The following is a 17,967-nucleotide window of genomic DNA, read 5'->3' as shown; positions in this document are numbered from 1 at the left end:
TGAGGTTTGACAGGAGGGCGCGTAGGCTACTGCTAGTTTGTTTACATGCGTGCAAGTAGCTAGACTTGAATTCATGAAAAAGGCAAAGAAGGGCGACCAAAATGAAATGAAATATTCCTTACATCCCACCACACCGTCGGCGCTAATACATTAACGAAGCATGGTTCAAAGCTGTAGCCTTTATAGTTGCAAGACGCGGAGGAGATCCCTCGTCGAATCTCTCATTTTACCGGTGATTAACCAAAATTATGCACCACAAATAGCTAGAGAGCGGTGAGCCACCTTTGTATTTTTCGTCGGAGCTAAAGTAAGTGTTAAAGGCGTATTTGTTTCAAATCTTCATGTCGTAATTTTAAAGTGTCCTTGTACTATATTACATTAAACACGAATTGATCATTTTTTCCTAGAAGGAAAAAATGGTGAAGTGGCTCATTGGATCCCATGCATGGGGCAAGATGAGCCACTGTGCAGTGAATTGAGTCAAAGCAAACATCTCAGCTGAACTAGTTTTACTTATAACAAATAGAAAACAACAGAACTTTGCCCAATAATACACATTTTGGGCCTTCACAGTTTTGTTTGAGTTTGCTGAAACATGCATTAACTCATTCTTCTAATTCTCAACCCAGCCTATGATGTGAAACAATCTTGTTATGTATAATTATCACATGATCTTCACCATAAAGTGGCTCAACTTACCTCATCTCGAATGGCCCATCTTACTCCATTGCCAAACTTATATATATATATATATATATATATATATATATATATATATATATATATATGCCTATAAACTTATTCAAAATCAATTTAAAAAAAAACTTAAATTAGGATATATACAGTGCCGCCAGTTACTGGCACCCTTGAAGTTTAAGTATGGGACATATCTCCAGACAACAAATAATAAGGTCAACCATGATTTTTCTATAGGTAGCTTGTGGTTAATACTAAATATAAAACATATCAACAGCATTAAATACTAAACTATGAGAGTGATGCAATTGAATATGGTAAAGCTCCCGCGATCACTGGTATTGGCACCCTTTACTGGGATACCGTTGTGGAAACCTAATTTGACTCAATTATGGTAAATCGCAAATGGGAATCACCTTTGACTAATTGCTTTTGCCCATAGAACATGAGTTAGGCAAGGAATTATAGCCACCTGTTACATCCTGTGTGTCTTTCACCAATGTGAAGACAGGGGAGCTGCCTGAGGACATCACAAATACTATTATTTGCAAAAACAAGACCTCCACATAATAAAAGGTCATCTCAAAAGACCTTGGTATACCATTTTCAACACTGTGTTGTGTTATTCAGAACTCTGCCAAACATGGAGCTGTACAGAACATCCTTGGATGTGGGGGTAGGGGAAGACATTATGATAAAACAAGTCTTTGGAAGTCGGTGCAAATAATGAAAAAACACAGGGACTAACATCTACAGACCTGACGGTCCACTTTGAACTGTTTTGGGTAGTTTTCTTCAATAAGCACCCTGTGTTAAGCACTACACAAAGTAGTGCCTTTTGGTTGGAGACCAAGGCAGACCACATTGCTTAATAAAAGTCATAACAGGGAACACCTGGCTGCTGTATGAGAAAATACAGGCCTAGCACAGCCCTTTTACGAATGTTTTAAGGTCAGATGAAGCAATAGCACAGTTTTTCAGTGACTCACACAAACAGCATGTTTGCATACTCTGCAAGAAAGTCTTTAAGGAAAAGGACACCCTACCAAAAATCAAGCATGGTGTCCGATCCATAATATTATGTCACCCCATTGTTGCATCAGGTATTGGAGGCTTTGAGCGTATCACAGGTATCATGACAGGCATCATGACATGACAGGTATCATCATTTACAGGAAAATGTGTTACCATGGCAAGAACACTTGGTTTGAGTTGAACATCATGTGCACTCCAGCAAGACAAAAACCCAAAGAACACATCCAAATGCACAGTAGATTGGTTGTAAAATGAAAGAACACAGTCATTGCTAAAAACCAAAACCTCCTGAGGCTGCCATTGCGGTCTAATAGTGTGCAATTAACCCTTGAAGGAGGGGTGCCAATATTCCTGGACATGCCCTTTTCAGTGTTTTTGCTTGAAATTACAAAATGCATGTGGAAATAAATACTTGGCAATTCTAAATATCTTATAATGTTCAATCAAAAGATCCTGATGATAAAAGTTGTGTATATTTCCATTTATTTCTGGATATATTGCACACTTTGTAAATAAAATTAAGGGGTGCCAATACTAACTGGCGGCGCTGTAAGTGAGTATATCATATTTTAGACATAATGTATGTGACTACATAGATACCATTTCTAAATCATCTTAATTTTTAATACACATGGAATTCAGTTGAAGAGCACAAACACATTTTCACAAATATCTATCCATATCTATTATCTATTACCCCCCAGTACCTACCTACCTAGCAATACCTACTCTGGCCAGATTCTACACAGTGCACCTTTAACATTTATTTTAGCAGTTCTTTTTTGACAGAGGTGGGCGTGTTGTCCATTGATTTGCGCTGACTAAAGAGCACAGGTCTACCTACAGAAGATGGAGGCTACACTTGCCGTTTTTCAATCCTGTCACAAATGTCCGTGTCACCTCTAGTCTAATGTTCTACCTCTACTACTGTATGCTTGAAACAGTATGGCTTCTCTCCAATATCCTAACTCCCATCCACCCCAATAGTCAGGCTCATTATGTATTTTCGCTGGATTTCTTTGGAGAGTTGGAAAACTATATATTTTTGAAAAGTGCATTGTATAAGCAATCAAAAAAACAATGTTGGCATTTGCACAGATGTCTTCATGGCGGCCATCTTGGATTTTTCAAAATGGCATCCGAAAAAGCTAAATTTGGTCTGGTCATATCTCAGCTTCTGAATAAGCTAGAACATTGATTTAAACTGTTAAACCTACATTTTCAAAAACAATGTTTGCATTTGCACAGGTGTCTGCATGGCAGGCATCTTGGATTTTGCAAAATGGTGTCCGAAAAAGCAAAATTTTAGCATATCTCAGCTTCTGTATAAGCTAAAATATTGACATTTTCATTTTCAGGGTCACTGAATCTAATGGTGGTAGTTTTATTGTTCTCAGGCATTTTGTTACCATCCAAATTTATTAGAACTATTGATTTTTAGTATTTACAAGTCAATGCATGTTTGTCAAGTCCACCATACAAAACATCCCAGCTGAAATTTGCAAAATTGGTGCAGTTTACATGACCAGCATTTTGCAGTATATCCAGGCTTGCCTGTACAAAGCTCACAGCTACAGTGTATCCTGTGTAGTGAATGTAATGAGTGTCAACAGGTGTTCAGTTTTTGCCTTGGGGTAATCCTTCAGCATGATCCTTGATCCAGCATATGATGATGGGTCATTCCATGTGAATTCACATGCCTTCCCCACATGACCCTCTCCGATTTACCCAAAATCTCACATACAGGTACCTTTTGATGTCAATTGAAAGAATACCAAGTATTAGCACCCTACGTCTAATGGTTGCGGAGATGAAGGCCTCCAAAGTTGGGGTGCCATGCCCACCTTTCAAGCCAGTGAATTGCATACAAAATTTAGAAGCAGATTTTGACACCTCTGGTTTTAGTTTGAAGGAAGATACAGGCCTAAAAATCACATTGCCCCCTCAATATGAAGTATACCAGATGATGTGCTTACAAATAGCATGCCTTGACTATTTTTGGCTATATTAAGCCTTAAAAACGGAATTTGTGAAAAGCATGATGAAGAGTCTTGCCATTTTGGGGTTCCAGATCTTGGAAACTATGTATGCTTTGGGAGTTATAATTGATTTTCCATCATATTTGGGAACTGTACAGTGTATTCCAAAAAAATCAGGGCACTCGGACTTTTAATGATGGAATAGGAGGGACTCAAAAACAGCTTTTGGACAAAATTACCTTCTAAATATCCTCTACTTCAGGCCTCAAATTAACCATGTGGGCACTTGATTATTGGAACGCCCTTTTAACCCCATGTACAGTAGCACTGTATCAAACATTCAAGCTTGGAAAACCTTTGTTTTTCAAAGTTCTTCATATTAATGTTGGCCTTCAAAATGTATGTTGTTGTCTATGTCTTATCACAGTGTCTGTTTTGTCTGCTTCCATCTGCTGGTCAAAAACGTAACAACAGCGTAATGTAAGAAAACAAAAGGGGCTGCAAAATCGTGCCCATAATTCACCAATAAAGTAGCCTAGAAATCTAGACGCCCCTAGGAGTTAAGCTCGCTAGGCCACCAATAAAGCACTTTAATTCTACAGTATATTGCTATATATTAATTATGATTTTAACCAGCATTATGCAGAATGCTCAATCATTACATTTCTACCAGGACACCCCCACCCCCATGTCTGGCAGTAATGTAGTGCAGGGTCGAGGCCATCTTGGGACTGGCATCATGATTGAGCATTAAGCAGTCACACTTAGGAAATGATTTAAACTAGAAATACTCATCATGCTTGTTAAAATCATAATTAGTATATAGCAATATACTGTATAATTACAGTGCTTTATTGGTAAATTATGGGCAAGATTTTCCAGCCCCTTTTGTTTTCTTACATTACGCTGTTGTTGCTTTTTTAGACCAGCAGATGGCAGCAGACAAAGCAGACACTGTGTTAAGACCAGGCTTGTACGAAATTCCGAATTGAATTGAGAATGCCCCCAAAATTCAAATTCAATTCTTGAATTTCAATATGAATTGAATTGAAATTCCAAACAGGAAATGGAATTGCAATTCGAATTGGAATGGCAGGAAACTGAATTTCACAGAATTTAAATTCTAAGAAATTCAAAGCAATAACATAATACTGACACTAGGTGGTGGCAGGGATGGTCAGTATCTCAAATACTTCAATTAAAATACATTTCGAAATAGAACATAGTATTTTGAATTGTGTGTTTCATGTCAGTGAATTACAAGTATTTGAAGTTTGTATCAAAATACTTTCCCCCCTGTATTTTGAATTTTCAAAATAAGAGAAAATACAATAGCCTACTTTCTCCTGAACAATGCAATTCCATAGTAGGAACACAGATCAAATAGTATGTAAGTGATGCTTGTAATTATATTGGAATGTAAAAGTGTTTGTCTGGGAAAGGGGTGAAGGACTCCAAAGATTGACAGTTCAATTCCCAGGTATCATTGGCAGGTGACTACCTGACTACGAGTTTCTAACAAATAACCCGCCTCAAAATTCTGAATTATTGAATATATGCTGTTGGATCAAAAAACGTCACTCTTGTTAAAATATCATCAATAATTGAAATTGCCATGCTAAGCACCAAAGGTGCAACCGTGATCATTACTAATGCTGCACCATGCATCACCCACAAGATGGCGCTCTAAGGCCACAAATGGTGCATTAGTGACGCTTTGCAAGATACGTGGACATAATTTACAAGATACACTTTCTTGTTTATTGAACTCACATACAGACCTTGACATATCTGTACCATTTTTAAAATGCTAGTTGTGCCAAGTAGCCCATTGTTTATATAGTCTTCTCCATAATTACAAGAACTTAACATTATTGTTTGTTCAATGACTGGAACACAGGAGTTTGTGTGGTTTAAAGTAGGCCTACCTTTTATTGTGTAAGTGAATTGAATTGTTATTTTTGGTCATGCCATACAAGCCATTGAGAAGGGAAATTGAGTTTCCTTGCTGAGACTCGAACCTTGAACTTCTGGCATGCAAAACTGGGGCTCTAACCACTACACCAAATAGCCAGACTTGTTAGCTTGAAGTCAGGACACACCCACATACCTAGTTTCTGTTGTATTTTGTGTATTTGAAAATGCAAAATACAGTATTTTGATTATTGATACATTTACTGTTATGTATTTTGTAACGCATTTGTAACATCTTAGAGCTGGGTATTTTGCATTGTATTTTGAAATACATTAGTTGTGTCTTTGGCCATCCCTGGGTGGTGGTGTAAAATTCAAAGAAACTCAAAGTAATGACAAAATAAGAACACTAGATGGTGCTGTATATTTATAAGCATGTGTCTATTCCCGGCACTGCAAGGTGGGTGGGAAGAGTGAATTATAGCCCCCTTAGGTCACCTGTTGGGCTGCTTCCTAGCAGTGCTTTAGGATTTGGGTAGGTAATTATTTGATTTTCGGGTTTTTTAAACTTCCATTTTGAGTTAGTACAATGCCATTCTCTATTTGCTGTAGACCTTAGGTGGTAATATTGACATACATTTTGGTACATAACAAATAAGAAGTGTGAAAGTCATCTGTAGGCCTTGCATAACACTAAATATTATACATGCAACTACTGAAAATCACAATGGGGGCCTGCATGGTTTATACAACATTTACTTATCATTTTGAATGCTGAATACATTTGTAGTTAAATTTATTAGAAATATATATTTTTGTTAATGCTATTGTACTTAGTTACACTGTTATTGTTGTATTTTATTATTTTGAAAAGGCAAAAGTTGTGTGTTCATCCACTTCCTGAATTGCAGTGAGTTTCAATTCCATTTTGAATTCCATTTCCTGTAATTCAAATTCAGTTCAATTCAACATCCTGTAGGGGTGGAGTCAATTCAATTCAAATTCAATTCCACTTCCTGAATTGAATTTAATTCAGAAATTCTGAATTTCGTACAAGCCTGGTTAAGATATAGAGAAAAACATATACTTTGAAGGCCAAGATTAATACGAAAAACTCTGAAAAACAAAGTTTTTCCAAGCTTGAATGTTTGATACAGTGCTACTGTACATGGGGTTAAAAGGGCGTTCCAGTCATCAAGTGCCCACATGGTCAATTTGAGGCCTGAAGTAGAGGGTACCGTAAGGTCATTTTGTCCAAAAGCTGTTTTTGAGTTCCTCCCATTCTATCATTTAAAGTCTGAGCGCCCTAATTTTTTTGGAATACACTGTACAGTTCCCAAATATGATGGAAAATCAATTACTCCCAAATCAATAACTCCCAAAGCATACATAGTTTCCAAGATCTGGAACCCCAAAATGGCAAGACTCTTCATTACGCTATCTACAAATTCAGTTTTTAAGGCTTAATATAGCCAAAAATAATCAAGTCATGCTATTTGTAAGCACATCATCTGGTAGACAGGGTCCTATTGAGGGGCCAAGGTGATTTTTTGGCCTGTATCTTCCTTCAAACTAAAACCAGAGGTGTCAAAATCTACCTCTAAATTTTGTATGCAATTCACAGGCTTGAAAAGTGGGCATGGCACCCCAAATTTAGAGGGCTTCATCTCCGCAAACGTTAGACGTAGGGTGCTAATACTTGGTATTCTTTCAATTGACATCAAAAGGTACCTGTATGTGAGATATCGGGTAAATCGGAGAGGGTCACCTGGGGAGATTCTAGGGAATCATGTGAATTGACATGGAATGACCCCATGTCAATTTCTTGCACGCTGTATTTGAACCTTGCTGGTTGTAACTGAGTGACAGGAGCAAAGCCCGACTACTTTCTGTGTCCCTAGTGTCTCAGCTGTGCAGTTCAGCAGTTGTCGTTGGACTTAAATCATCATATGCTGGATCCATGATCATGCTGAAGGATTCCCCCAAAGGCAAAAATTGAACACATGTTGACACTCACTACTACGTGGCACTGCTCCTGTCTTAAACTGCACCAGTTTGGGATGTTTTGTATGATGGGCTTGACAGACATGCATCTACTTGTAGATACTAAATCACCAGATAAAACTGTTAAATACTATAAATCAGTAGTTCTAATAATTTGTATGGTAACAAAATGTCTGAGAACAATAAAACTACCAGCATTAGATTCAGTGAGCCTAAACATTTAGGTTTAACAGTTGAAATCAATGTTCTAGTTTATTCAGAAGCTAAGATATGACAAAATTTAGCATTTCCGAACATCATTTTGAAAAATCCAAGATGGCTGCCATACAGACACCTGTGCAAAAGCAAACATTGCTTTTGAAAATGTAGGTTTAACAGTTGAAATCGATGTTCCAGCTTATTCAGAAGCTGAGAAATGACAAAATTTAGCTTTTTTGAACGCCATTTTGAAAAATCCAAGATGGCCGCCATGCAGACATCTGTGCAAATACCAACATTGTTTTTCTGATTGCTTATACTATATACTTTTCAAAAATATATAGTTTTCCAACTCTCCAAACAAATCCAGCGAAAGCTTAAGTCCAAACATAATGAACCTGACTACAAGTGCTGGTGGCCTTGTGGTGATGTCACAAGACGCCATTGATGACATAAGTTTAATTCAATAACTCACAAAAATCTCAATTTGAAAGGTAATTTTCTTATTTGGAATCAGGATTTTGAATGGGGAAAAGTTTTTGTGGCTAGGTTGACAGCAGTAAAAATTGTTTTCTCTACTGCCTCTTCATTTTAAACTTGATCCATAATTATAATACATATATATAATATATCTTTTTGCAATATTTTCACAGTCATGCCTCAATGTGCTGCTTATGGTTGTCGTAATCGGCCTGATGTTGACAACCCTATGCAGTTTTTTCGGTAAGTAGCCTAAACGTTACGATCATATTAGCGTTGTCATTAGCCATAGCAAGTTACCTTTGTGAGTCATAATCTAAGTGTTTGGCAGATGCATATAACTTAAATGCAGCTGTGATGCCATTAATATTCCAATTATCATTATTAGCAATCCTTGTCGTTTCCTGCAGGGATTAACATTGGGACCCAGGCATTTAAAATAATACAAAGTCAAAATGGCAGCATTCTTGTGCCTTCCCATAAACTCAATAATGCTACCGAGACGGCATAGTTGACTTTTCTGCAAATCAATGCACTGACGCCAGTATGCGTAATGTGCATTATTTTGTGTTTACCGTAGTTTATAACTGTCCAATTCATCTGTAGGCTACTAAAGGTGCACTGTGTAGGGGTTACGTACCGCCATTAAGACATACCGCCATTCGGACATTGACTTTTTATTGCGGGAACCATTTTTCCAACTTGCAGGAACTGTTTTCAGACCCTACCTGTAAGGGCATTTGGACTGTAAAATTAGACACTAAATTATACACTAATCCTGTAATTGCACTGTCACTCTCTCCACTTCCGCTCATGTAGCAACATTGTTGCAAATGTCAGTTGAGTTAGAACGTTGTTTACGTGCCTGTAAGTACTTGCAACAATGTTCAAATGACTCGTAATGGCTCGGAATGACAATCAAATACTGTCGGAATGGCGATATGTCAGAATGGCGATGTGTCGGAATGGCGGTTGCCAAATTTCGCCTTCAGGGGGCACTGTGGCACAGCACGCTTAGCCCCCCACATCTGGGTTGCACCCAGGGTTCGAATCCGACCTGGATCATTTGCCATCCCTGCCCTGTCTCTCTCTCCACATTCGCTTCCTGTTGCTCTTCGCCGTCCTGTCTGGAATAGAGGTGAAAAAGCCCATAAAAAATACATAAAAAACAACACTATTTTTTTTTGCCTTCACTCATGCAATGACTGACGTTTCCAGCAAATCAACGATCAGAAAGGGATTAGAGCTAGTGTTTCTCAACAGGGCGGTACTGTCCCCCAGGGGGCATTGTGGAGGTCTAAGGGACGTTGGGAAGGATATTTGGATATATCACTTATGAACCATGGCTCTTTTCTGTGACGTCATCACGGCCTACGAATGTTCATATGGGGTTTGTATGCTGTCCTCCCCTCCGCATACACTCCACCCTCTCATTTTGGGTGGGCACCAGGGGTGGAACTTAAAAAAATTCCCAACCAGTCACTGTGGCAGGTAGGTTCTAAAATCTACCAGTCACTCACAATTTTTGCCAGTCACCATTTTTACCAGTTCATATTCAATTGTTCCAAACATTGTAATGCCAAGTAAGATCATTTTCTGAACAATATCTTTGTTTCAGAGGTCAGAAATGCTAGCCTGGGTGAAAAACCGACTGTTGACTCCGTCAATCAGTCTGGCAAAAGCCATGAGGAATCCGTCTCCGTGGAGGGTGTGAGATGGTCTGATCTTACTCCATCATTTAAATTAATTGGAGTTCCAAACTCAAATTAAAACCCTTATTGTGCTTTATTAGCATGCCTGTTACGATATAGCGTCGCAAAAGCATACAAATAACAAAACGAAAGTGTGAATATAGTTACCTTTTAACCAATCAGTAACGGAGCTCGTGGGTGAGTTCTGTGTCACCACTCTCAACTGTTTGCTGATTAGCTAAACACAGAGAACCGAGCTCGAGGCTTTTGTCAGACGATGTGCGGAACCAAAATCTTTGGGTGGAGTACATAGGATGGCGTCGCCAGGCTACAGAAATGCAGCTATTGTGATTCCAATAACTCTTTTCATTACCAATTTGCTTAAACCTTTGATGTTAGATGCTGCGTATAATTCAGCTTTAACCCGGGCGCCTGTAGAAAAATCTCACCCGTCAAGGTGACGGTTGGGCTGACATATTTCGCCCGCCAAAAGCCAAATTCACCCGTCATTTGCAGGTGGACGGGTGCTTATTTCCATCCCTGGTGGGCACTGGGCAGAATTTATAGAACGGATTCAGGAATTATTGAAAGAGTGGAAAAAAATTTGACACAGACAAAAGGACCTAGCGTGAGATTTATTTAAATGCGAGAACGTGAGATTAAAAGAACAGTGCACCTCATTTCAAGAAATTGCTCATGTGTAGAATGATCTTCGGAAGAATGCATTAGACAAATCGTCTCGCAACCTGTAGAACAAGCCCTGGTAAAATATGAGAATACATAGGATATTTTTCTCTGTGTGTTTGCATTGCCTAGTTTAACAGTATAGTGTATAGGCCTATAGTGTAGGCTAGGCCTATTAAGTGTAGCACTGCAAGTCTATGATACCAAGCATCATCAAATACCGCTTTAAAATCAATGTAAAATTCACCATAGTGCAAAACGGGTATTTAATCCCGTAATGTCACCCATTTAATCCTGTTAATCCTGTCCCAGTGATCACTTGCGTCTTGATGCAATTGGTTCCATTTACTTCCAATTATTAGGATACCAATGAATCTAAGTACTGACAACATGGAGAAGACAATTACGTATATGCACATTCATGAATAATATCTGGAAATACTGCAAATATGTGAAATTAATAATGGGTGTTGGGGATTGTTCCTTTGAGCAGCATAGTTGCAGTACCTTTTTTGACCATTTCCTGCACAGTGTACCTTTAAGCACCCATGCTTACTACCTTTTTAGCGATGTCATTCATTTGTTTATTTACTTCTACAGTTTCCCCACAAAAGATGAAAAGCGTAGGAAAGAATGGATCAGGGCAACTAGGTGGGAGAACTGGAACCCATCGCCAAATGCTCGACTGTGCTCTGCTCATTTTGAAAGCCGCTACTTTAATGGTCGTCGATTAACTTGGAATGCAGTGCCCACAATTTTTAATTTCCCCGGCAGCAAGGTTAGTCTACAGTATGATGTTGTGATGTTGTGACTAAATAGAACTACCATCTCGAAACTCACATCCATACCTCCTCCCTTTTGCTTTTATTTCAGGCACGAAAGCGCAGGACAGTAACTTTAGTAAGTAGATTGTACTGCGCTAAATATGTCTGTGAATGGTGGAGATCAACTGAAATTAATCTTAAACGATCTGAAATTGATTTATTCGTAGTTTCCTGAGCAACGGAGCATTGAGTATGGCAGCAATCAATTGGATAAATTGTAAGTGCCTCATTCTGGTTTTAAAATCTGTCTTCTGCCAAACATGTCCTGACTAATTAAACTTTATAATTAGAAATGTACAGTGATTAATATTGATGATGATGACTGATGATTATGTATGTATTCATTTTCATCATCATTTAGTTTTTCCAGGCAGCCTAATAAGCCTAAACCCAAATTGCCAGAGATTGACTGGAGTCAGCTTCCATGGCATCCACTTGCGTTTAATGATGCCTACTGTAAACCGCTGGTAGGTAACGTGTGCAAAATACTATTATACAATTAATGTGATTTCATAGAGGGCATCTGGAGTTATTTGATTTTATTTCTATGGATAGTGTATTCCATGGGAAAAAGACAGCGGACAGAATGGAGAGGAGGTAAGTGCCACATCAAGACAAGACATGAACTGATAATGTGTCCAGAATAATCAATGTACTGTACATGACACACATCTACTTGTGTTGCAACGCTCTGGCATCCCTTGTTTCCCCAGTATCTTAACCCATTTTAGCCCAAGGCACTTGCAAAAAACGACTGTTAAATGTGTAAGCCCCTTTTGGGAAAAACCTCAATATCTCAGCTTCTGAAGCACATAAAAACATGAAATTAAAAGCTAAGACCCTCCTCTTGGATTGGAATGTGTTCATTCAGCTCTAACATTTTTTATTTAAAAAATCTCAAATCTGAGCCTGAATGCTGTGCATGTCGCTTCAGGCGCCTAGGTCAATGCAGCGTATATCCAGCATCAATGGGTCATAGTGCTCTTCTAAACAAATAGGCAACAGACTGAATAGCCTGTGTGGTACAGAACATACTACAAAGGCCGCTAAGAGAGAAAAAAATAATCTTTTTTCAAGGCTTGCGCCAGTCCACCACCAATCCTGTCATATGTTGTCAGATTCCCTTAGAGAGCCTCCGGAGACAAGGACTTCTGTTCGTTCCCAAACGTGCCATTAAGGTATGTTTCAAAAATACATGATACATGGATATATACAAGATACATACAAGTCCTCTCATAAGTGCTCATGCAAAACCATCAAGAAGATAATTTAATCCTCCCATTGCTCCCCAGATCAAAGGCAGGTGGGAGTGGTTGGGTGTGGAGGTGATCGGGCCCCTGCCGGCCACTCGAAGACAGCGCAGGTTTGTCCTGACCGTGCTGGACTTCTACTCCAAATGGGTGGAACTGTTCCCTATGGAGACTTGCAGTGGAGAGGAGATTGCCCAGAACATCTATGGCCTGATGACTGGCACTGGCTACCCTTACGGGTTCCTCTGTAGGATGGCCCCAAAATATGTCCAAGAAGTAAGTCATCATTGCCATTGCTACACTTTTTTAATACCTGATAGGTTGCTGGAGCTTAAAATGTTAAATAATGCTATGTTTACCATAGTTGGGGCAGCCATAGCCTAATGGTTAGGAAGGTGGACGTAAAGGATAACTTCAGTCAATTTCAACATGCAGTTGTAATGCTCACACTACCCTGGACTTGTCAGTATCTGAGGTTGTTGGTTTTTTCTTCTTCTTCAGCCTTTTCCGAGATCCTGGTCATTGTAATGAGGGCAGGTGTTTGTTTAGATTTCAAAAAAACATTTTTATTTATTCCCAAAAACATCCAAAAGGTTATGCAACATCAGCAGACAACTAGCAAACAGCGATACTTTTTGGGAATATATTTGGAGTAGGCCTATATTAATTTTTTAAAAATGTAAACAAAAGCTGCCCCCATTAGAATAGCTCATACCTATATCTCGGAAAGGGCTGAGCCAAAAAATGCAGCATCACCGGGTACTGACAAGGCAACAGCAGGAGTGCTCCTTTAAGTTCAGCGGGTTGCAGGTTCAAATCTTACCCTTACCAGTGTTTCCCATACATTGAGGAAACTATGGCGCACCGCCATAGTTTAAATTTGGCCGCCATAGTTTTTTAAAATGTAAAAAAAAATTATTATTATTATTATTTTTATTTTTTATTTTTTTTACTTTTCAACTTTTTTTTTTTTTAAACAATTTCCGTTTTTTAAAAACGATTTGAGAAAAGATTTCCTTCGCATTTTCCTCCTGGAGTAAATACATCCTATAGACAAAAAACCATGAGTGCATGAAAGACAGAGGGATCAAAAACCTAGTCAAGTTGTTGCCGTTAACTTCAGAGAAGGGACAGTTGGGATGAGTTTACTGACACTCCCAAGGCTTTTTCATTGCTTTTTCATTGCATAGACCCCTGCATGAGGGACGAATGAAAAGTGTGTTGCAAACAGAAATTATTCACTGTACTGCATTTTTTTATATATAAATAAATGACAATGTACTACTATACTATATGTAATTTCTCAAAATATAAATGGCTGAAATGTAGGCCTATGGTTTCTCCATGCGCCAATGTCATTCTTTACTCATTGTTTCGCCTTTTTGCATTTACGCCCCGTGAATCCCCCCAATCAGACAATCCAACATGACGGAAAACATAACCTCCTTGGCGGAGGTAACAAATCAAATACGTAACTGCAGACTTTTGCCGCTAATTTTGGGAAGTTTACATCCAAATCACATGAACAGGATACAAATTGAAACAGTTTTTGTACATGTCCCCCACTTTTAGAGAGACTAAAAGTAATAATTGGACAGTCGGTTGCTCTGCTATTCCACAGTCAGCTGTGTGTTATTCCATACAGGTATTATCCAATCTACAAGATGTAAATAAAAGGGTTCAGGAATAGATATTGAATGGAATCCCCATAAAGGCTCTAAACTTACACCCCTAGTTCTACACAGCTCACCTGATTTGGATGTAAATACCCTCATATTAAAGCTGAAAAGTCTGCAGTTGTAGTACATCATGGGCCTATACTACAAACCTGGTTCAGGGTAAGTTAAGGTTAAGTGAAGAGGTAAATCATCTAATAGAAGAGCCTGGATTCCTCATTTTCTTCAGAAAACCTCTTGTATTAGATGATTAGGCCCCATGTAAAATCCATTGAGGAGTACTGATGTTGTAATGTCCAAATATTTGTGTGCCTAATTGTATATACTGTAGTGTGTATGTGCATATATTTTTGCACTTACGCAGGATAGTGTATATCACCAGTCTATATTTCTTGATGGCATTGTGTCTGCACTTGGCAGGTAAACGGTGCCCTGTGTAAGCTGGTGGGACGTGAAGCCACCTACATATTCCGCTACTGTCAGATGGGCTCTCTGCTTGGAACCATGAAGGCGCTCGTAGACAAGTAAGTGTCACGAACACCCCCTCACACAATCTTTCCTCACATTTTTTGTTTTGTTTGTTTACAATCTGTTTATGTGTCTTGTTTTATTTTGCTTCTCTCTGTACAGTGTCCTTGACTGTTTTGAAAGGTGCTTTTAAATAAAATGTATTATTATTATTATTATTGTTATTATTATTATCTATTTTCCCACATCTTCCTATTGTATGTGAAGGCAGTGAGTTTAAGCATCCCTACATCATGTTGTTTATGTTTATGTCTGCCCATATTTATATTTACTGTATGTGCTGAACTCTGCTGTTGTGTGTCTTGTCTATTGTATGTATTTGATTCGATTTCATGTTGGGGATGTGCCACAACAAATTCCAATCGACTATGTTGACATGGCAATAAACTTCTTCAACTTGAACTTGAACTTGATGTATAAAAAAAAGCTTCTCCCACATTCTATTTAATGATGTAATCTGCTCCAAAGCTTCACCTTTTTTACAATTACATACCCAAAATATAATGACAAACCAGTACAAAAACTCACAACAAAAATGTGTGCGGTGACTCGTGATAGTTGATGTCTTGTGTGATCTTGCCCGAACAGGGTGGTTTTTGAGCTAACGGAGGTGCACCAGGACGATTGGGATGTGCGACTCACCGCCGCGGCGTACCGCATGTGCTGCAGCGTGAACCCAGTCACCCGCCAGAGGCCTCTCTCCCTCCACCGAAGCAAAGACGCTGCGCCGTTCGTGAAGGAACCACGGCAGTTTGTGGTGAGCAAAACCAAACCTCGATTGGTCACCGAATGGGACTCCATCCTTGCATACCCTGGTGAAGACCAACAGTGGGTTTAAACCAGTTGTCATTTATATATTTATAACAATACAGATTAAAAAGGTTTTTATTGATACAGACAACCATTGTTGACCTGTAGAGTTACCCGAAGTTGGCCTTAGTGCCACCATGTTTCAAAGCTAAACCTCATTATAACGTTTCCGAAATCATTTTTAACTCCTAAAGATTTGGATGTGTAAAGGTATTAGAGCCAGATTTTGATGAATTGAACTCCTGCTCCTATAGCATATAACTTCTACAGTATGAGAGAGGATGTCTGCGCTTCAGCCCTTGTGGTGCTCCCAGTCAAGGACAGCAGAATCAAGACAGACTGGGCTATTTATGAGTGTCTAGACCCAGGGATGACCGTAACACTCAGCCATAGAGGTAGAAAATAACACTAGAGAGGACACAGCAATTTGCGACAGCACTGGGAAATGGCAGCTGGAGCTTCCCAACTTCCGTAGGTAGTGTAGGTACTTTCAGGCAATGCAAGTCAATGGAGAACACGCCCACCCCTGTCAAGAAATTAACTAAAACTGTGTAAATATAAAGTAACACTTTAATCAAAGACCAGATTTGAAATGTCAGGCTACATATCTACTGAAATCATATGAGTCGATAAAATACATTTAAAAATCAAATCATATATTTTATGAACATAGTTAGCAACACACTTCAACTATTGTCCTTGTATAGTGTGTTGATGGACATTTTCACATGATTAAGCCATTTTTGACAGAGGTGAGCCTCGTTCTCCGTTAATTTCCATTTCTCTGATCTACCTCCAGATAATGGCCGCTACAGATTGCCGTAAAAGGGGGGGCGGGGTCCTCTCTAGTGTTATTTTCTACCTCTATGCACTCAGCATACTTTTAGAGGTTATTTATTTTGGTGCACCAAGTGACTGACGTTTAGACGCACCTGCGTCCTCCTTCGAGTCGACTAAGAAGTAGCCCAGTCTGTCTTAACTCCTGCAGTGTATTTGCACTTTCAGGTTGAGTTTGCAACAGCCATCATTGAGCAAACAAATGTGCCTTTCTCCTCTCTCTCTCTCTCTCTCTCTCTCTCTCTCTCTCTCTCTCTCTCTCTCTCTCTCTCTCTCTCTCTCTCTCTTTAGGTGAAGGATGGGGGTGATGTCAGCAACTGCACGTTCATCCTGAAGGAGCCCGAGGTGGCCCCTCTACGCGTGGTGGACGTGCAGTGTGAGGAGTGCCTTCATTGGAGCCAGATCAGCCAGCCTGTAGACGTCCAGGAGTACGAGAGGCGGCGACTAGCAGGGGAGGAGGACGGCTACACCTGCTCCCCCTGCACGGTCCTCAGGGAGGAGAGGGAGAGGGCAATGAGGGACTTCCTCGCCGAGAACAGCCATGCAGCTCCAGTAGAAGACACAGTACCGGTTAAGACTGTTGAAAAGAAGGCGAAGAGGGTCCCTGCGGTTGAGGGCAATGAGCAGGTGGTTGAGGAGGAGAAGTGGTTGAAGAGGAGCAGTAGGGCTGCCAGGTCGCGGCCACGGTGGTGGGAAAATGTTGTGGAAGAGCATGGACCTCCGTCTCGGAAAGCAGCACAGAAAACAAAGAGGGGCAAAAAACCCAAACTCAAACCTCAAACTGAAAGGACTGAAAATCTACCTAAGCCATCTTTTGTCAACTTGGCTGTTCTTATCAAGGGGATTGGAGATGGATCACTGCAATATTGGCCACCTAATGAGGTGTGCGTCAGTATCCCCTGACTGTTATCAGGCCTGTGAGAGTGATGGGTACGTGAAAATACAGGATCAAAAAGCTGTTGTTCATTAAGTTCTTGTTGTGCAAGTTTGAAAAGAAAAGTTATTATTGAGATCGAGGTTGTAATGTTCTGTTCTTGTTTGTTTGTTTTTTGTTTGTTTGTTATCAGTTTTCAACGGATGCCACGTTTTAAACCCACTACAAGCAGGTTCAAGCCTGAATGTGCTTTTTGAAGGGTGAGCAGTGGATGAGTGTATTTGTGTTAGTAATCCACACCTACTATGGTGCCCACCACTGTCTTAAATTGATAGCAAGGTTTTTTTTTTTTCATGAAGGCTAGGCCTACTGTTTGTCTTAACTTTATGCAAAAACATATTTTTTAAGTTAAGTTTAGACCAATGGTTCCAAATAAAAGACTCAATACAAGATGAATGAAGGATGACACGTCGATAGCCTACGCGTT

The 17,967-nt window shown here is 39.5% G+C and overlaps 1 protein-coding gene across 1 annotated transcript; it reads left to right on the top strand.

Annotated features, from left to right (window-relative positions):
* Positions 1-25: 25 nt before the first annotated feature.
* On the top strand, positions 26-17,952 carry LOC134439798 (uncharacterized). The gene is made up of 12 exons (XM_063189707.1): positions 26-232; positions 8,480-8,549; positions 11,282-11,459; positions 11,555-11,581; positions 11,673-11,722; positions 11,867-11,972; positions 12,061-12,102; positions 12,624-12,683; positions 12,798-13,031; positions 14,852-14,955; positions 15,548-15,716; positions 16,898-17,952. The coding sequence occupies exons 2-12, from the start codon at positions 8,482-8,484 to the stop codon at positions 17,507-17,509; spliced, it is 1,650 nt and encodes a 549-aa protein (XP_063045777.1). The 5' UTR covers positions 26-232; positions 8,480-8,481; the 3' UTR covers positions 17,510-17,952.
* The last annotated feature ends 15 nt before the right edge of the window (positions 17,953-17,967 follow it).

Source organism: Engraulis encrasicolus, chromosome 2 (genome assembly GCF_034702125.1).
Source record: "Engraulis encrasicolus isolate BLACKSEA-1 chromosome 2, IST_EnEncr_1.0, whole genome shotgun sequence".
Lineage (NCBI taxonomy): Eukaryota > Metazoa > Chordata > Actinopteri > Clupeiformes > Engraulidae > Engraulis > Engraulis encrasicolus.
This window is presented reverse-complemented; position numbering and strand designations above follow the sequence as displayed.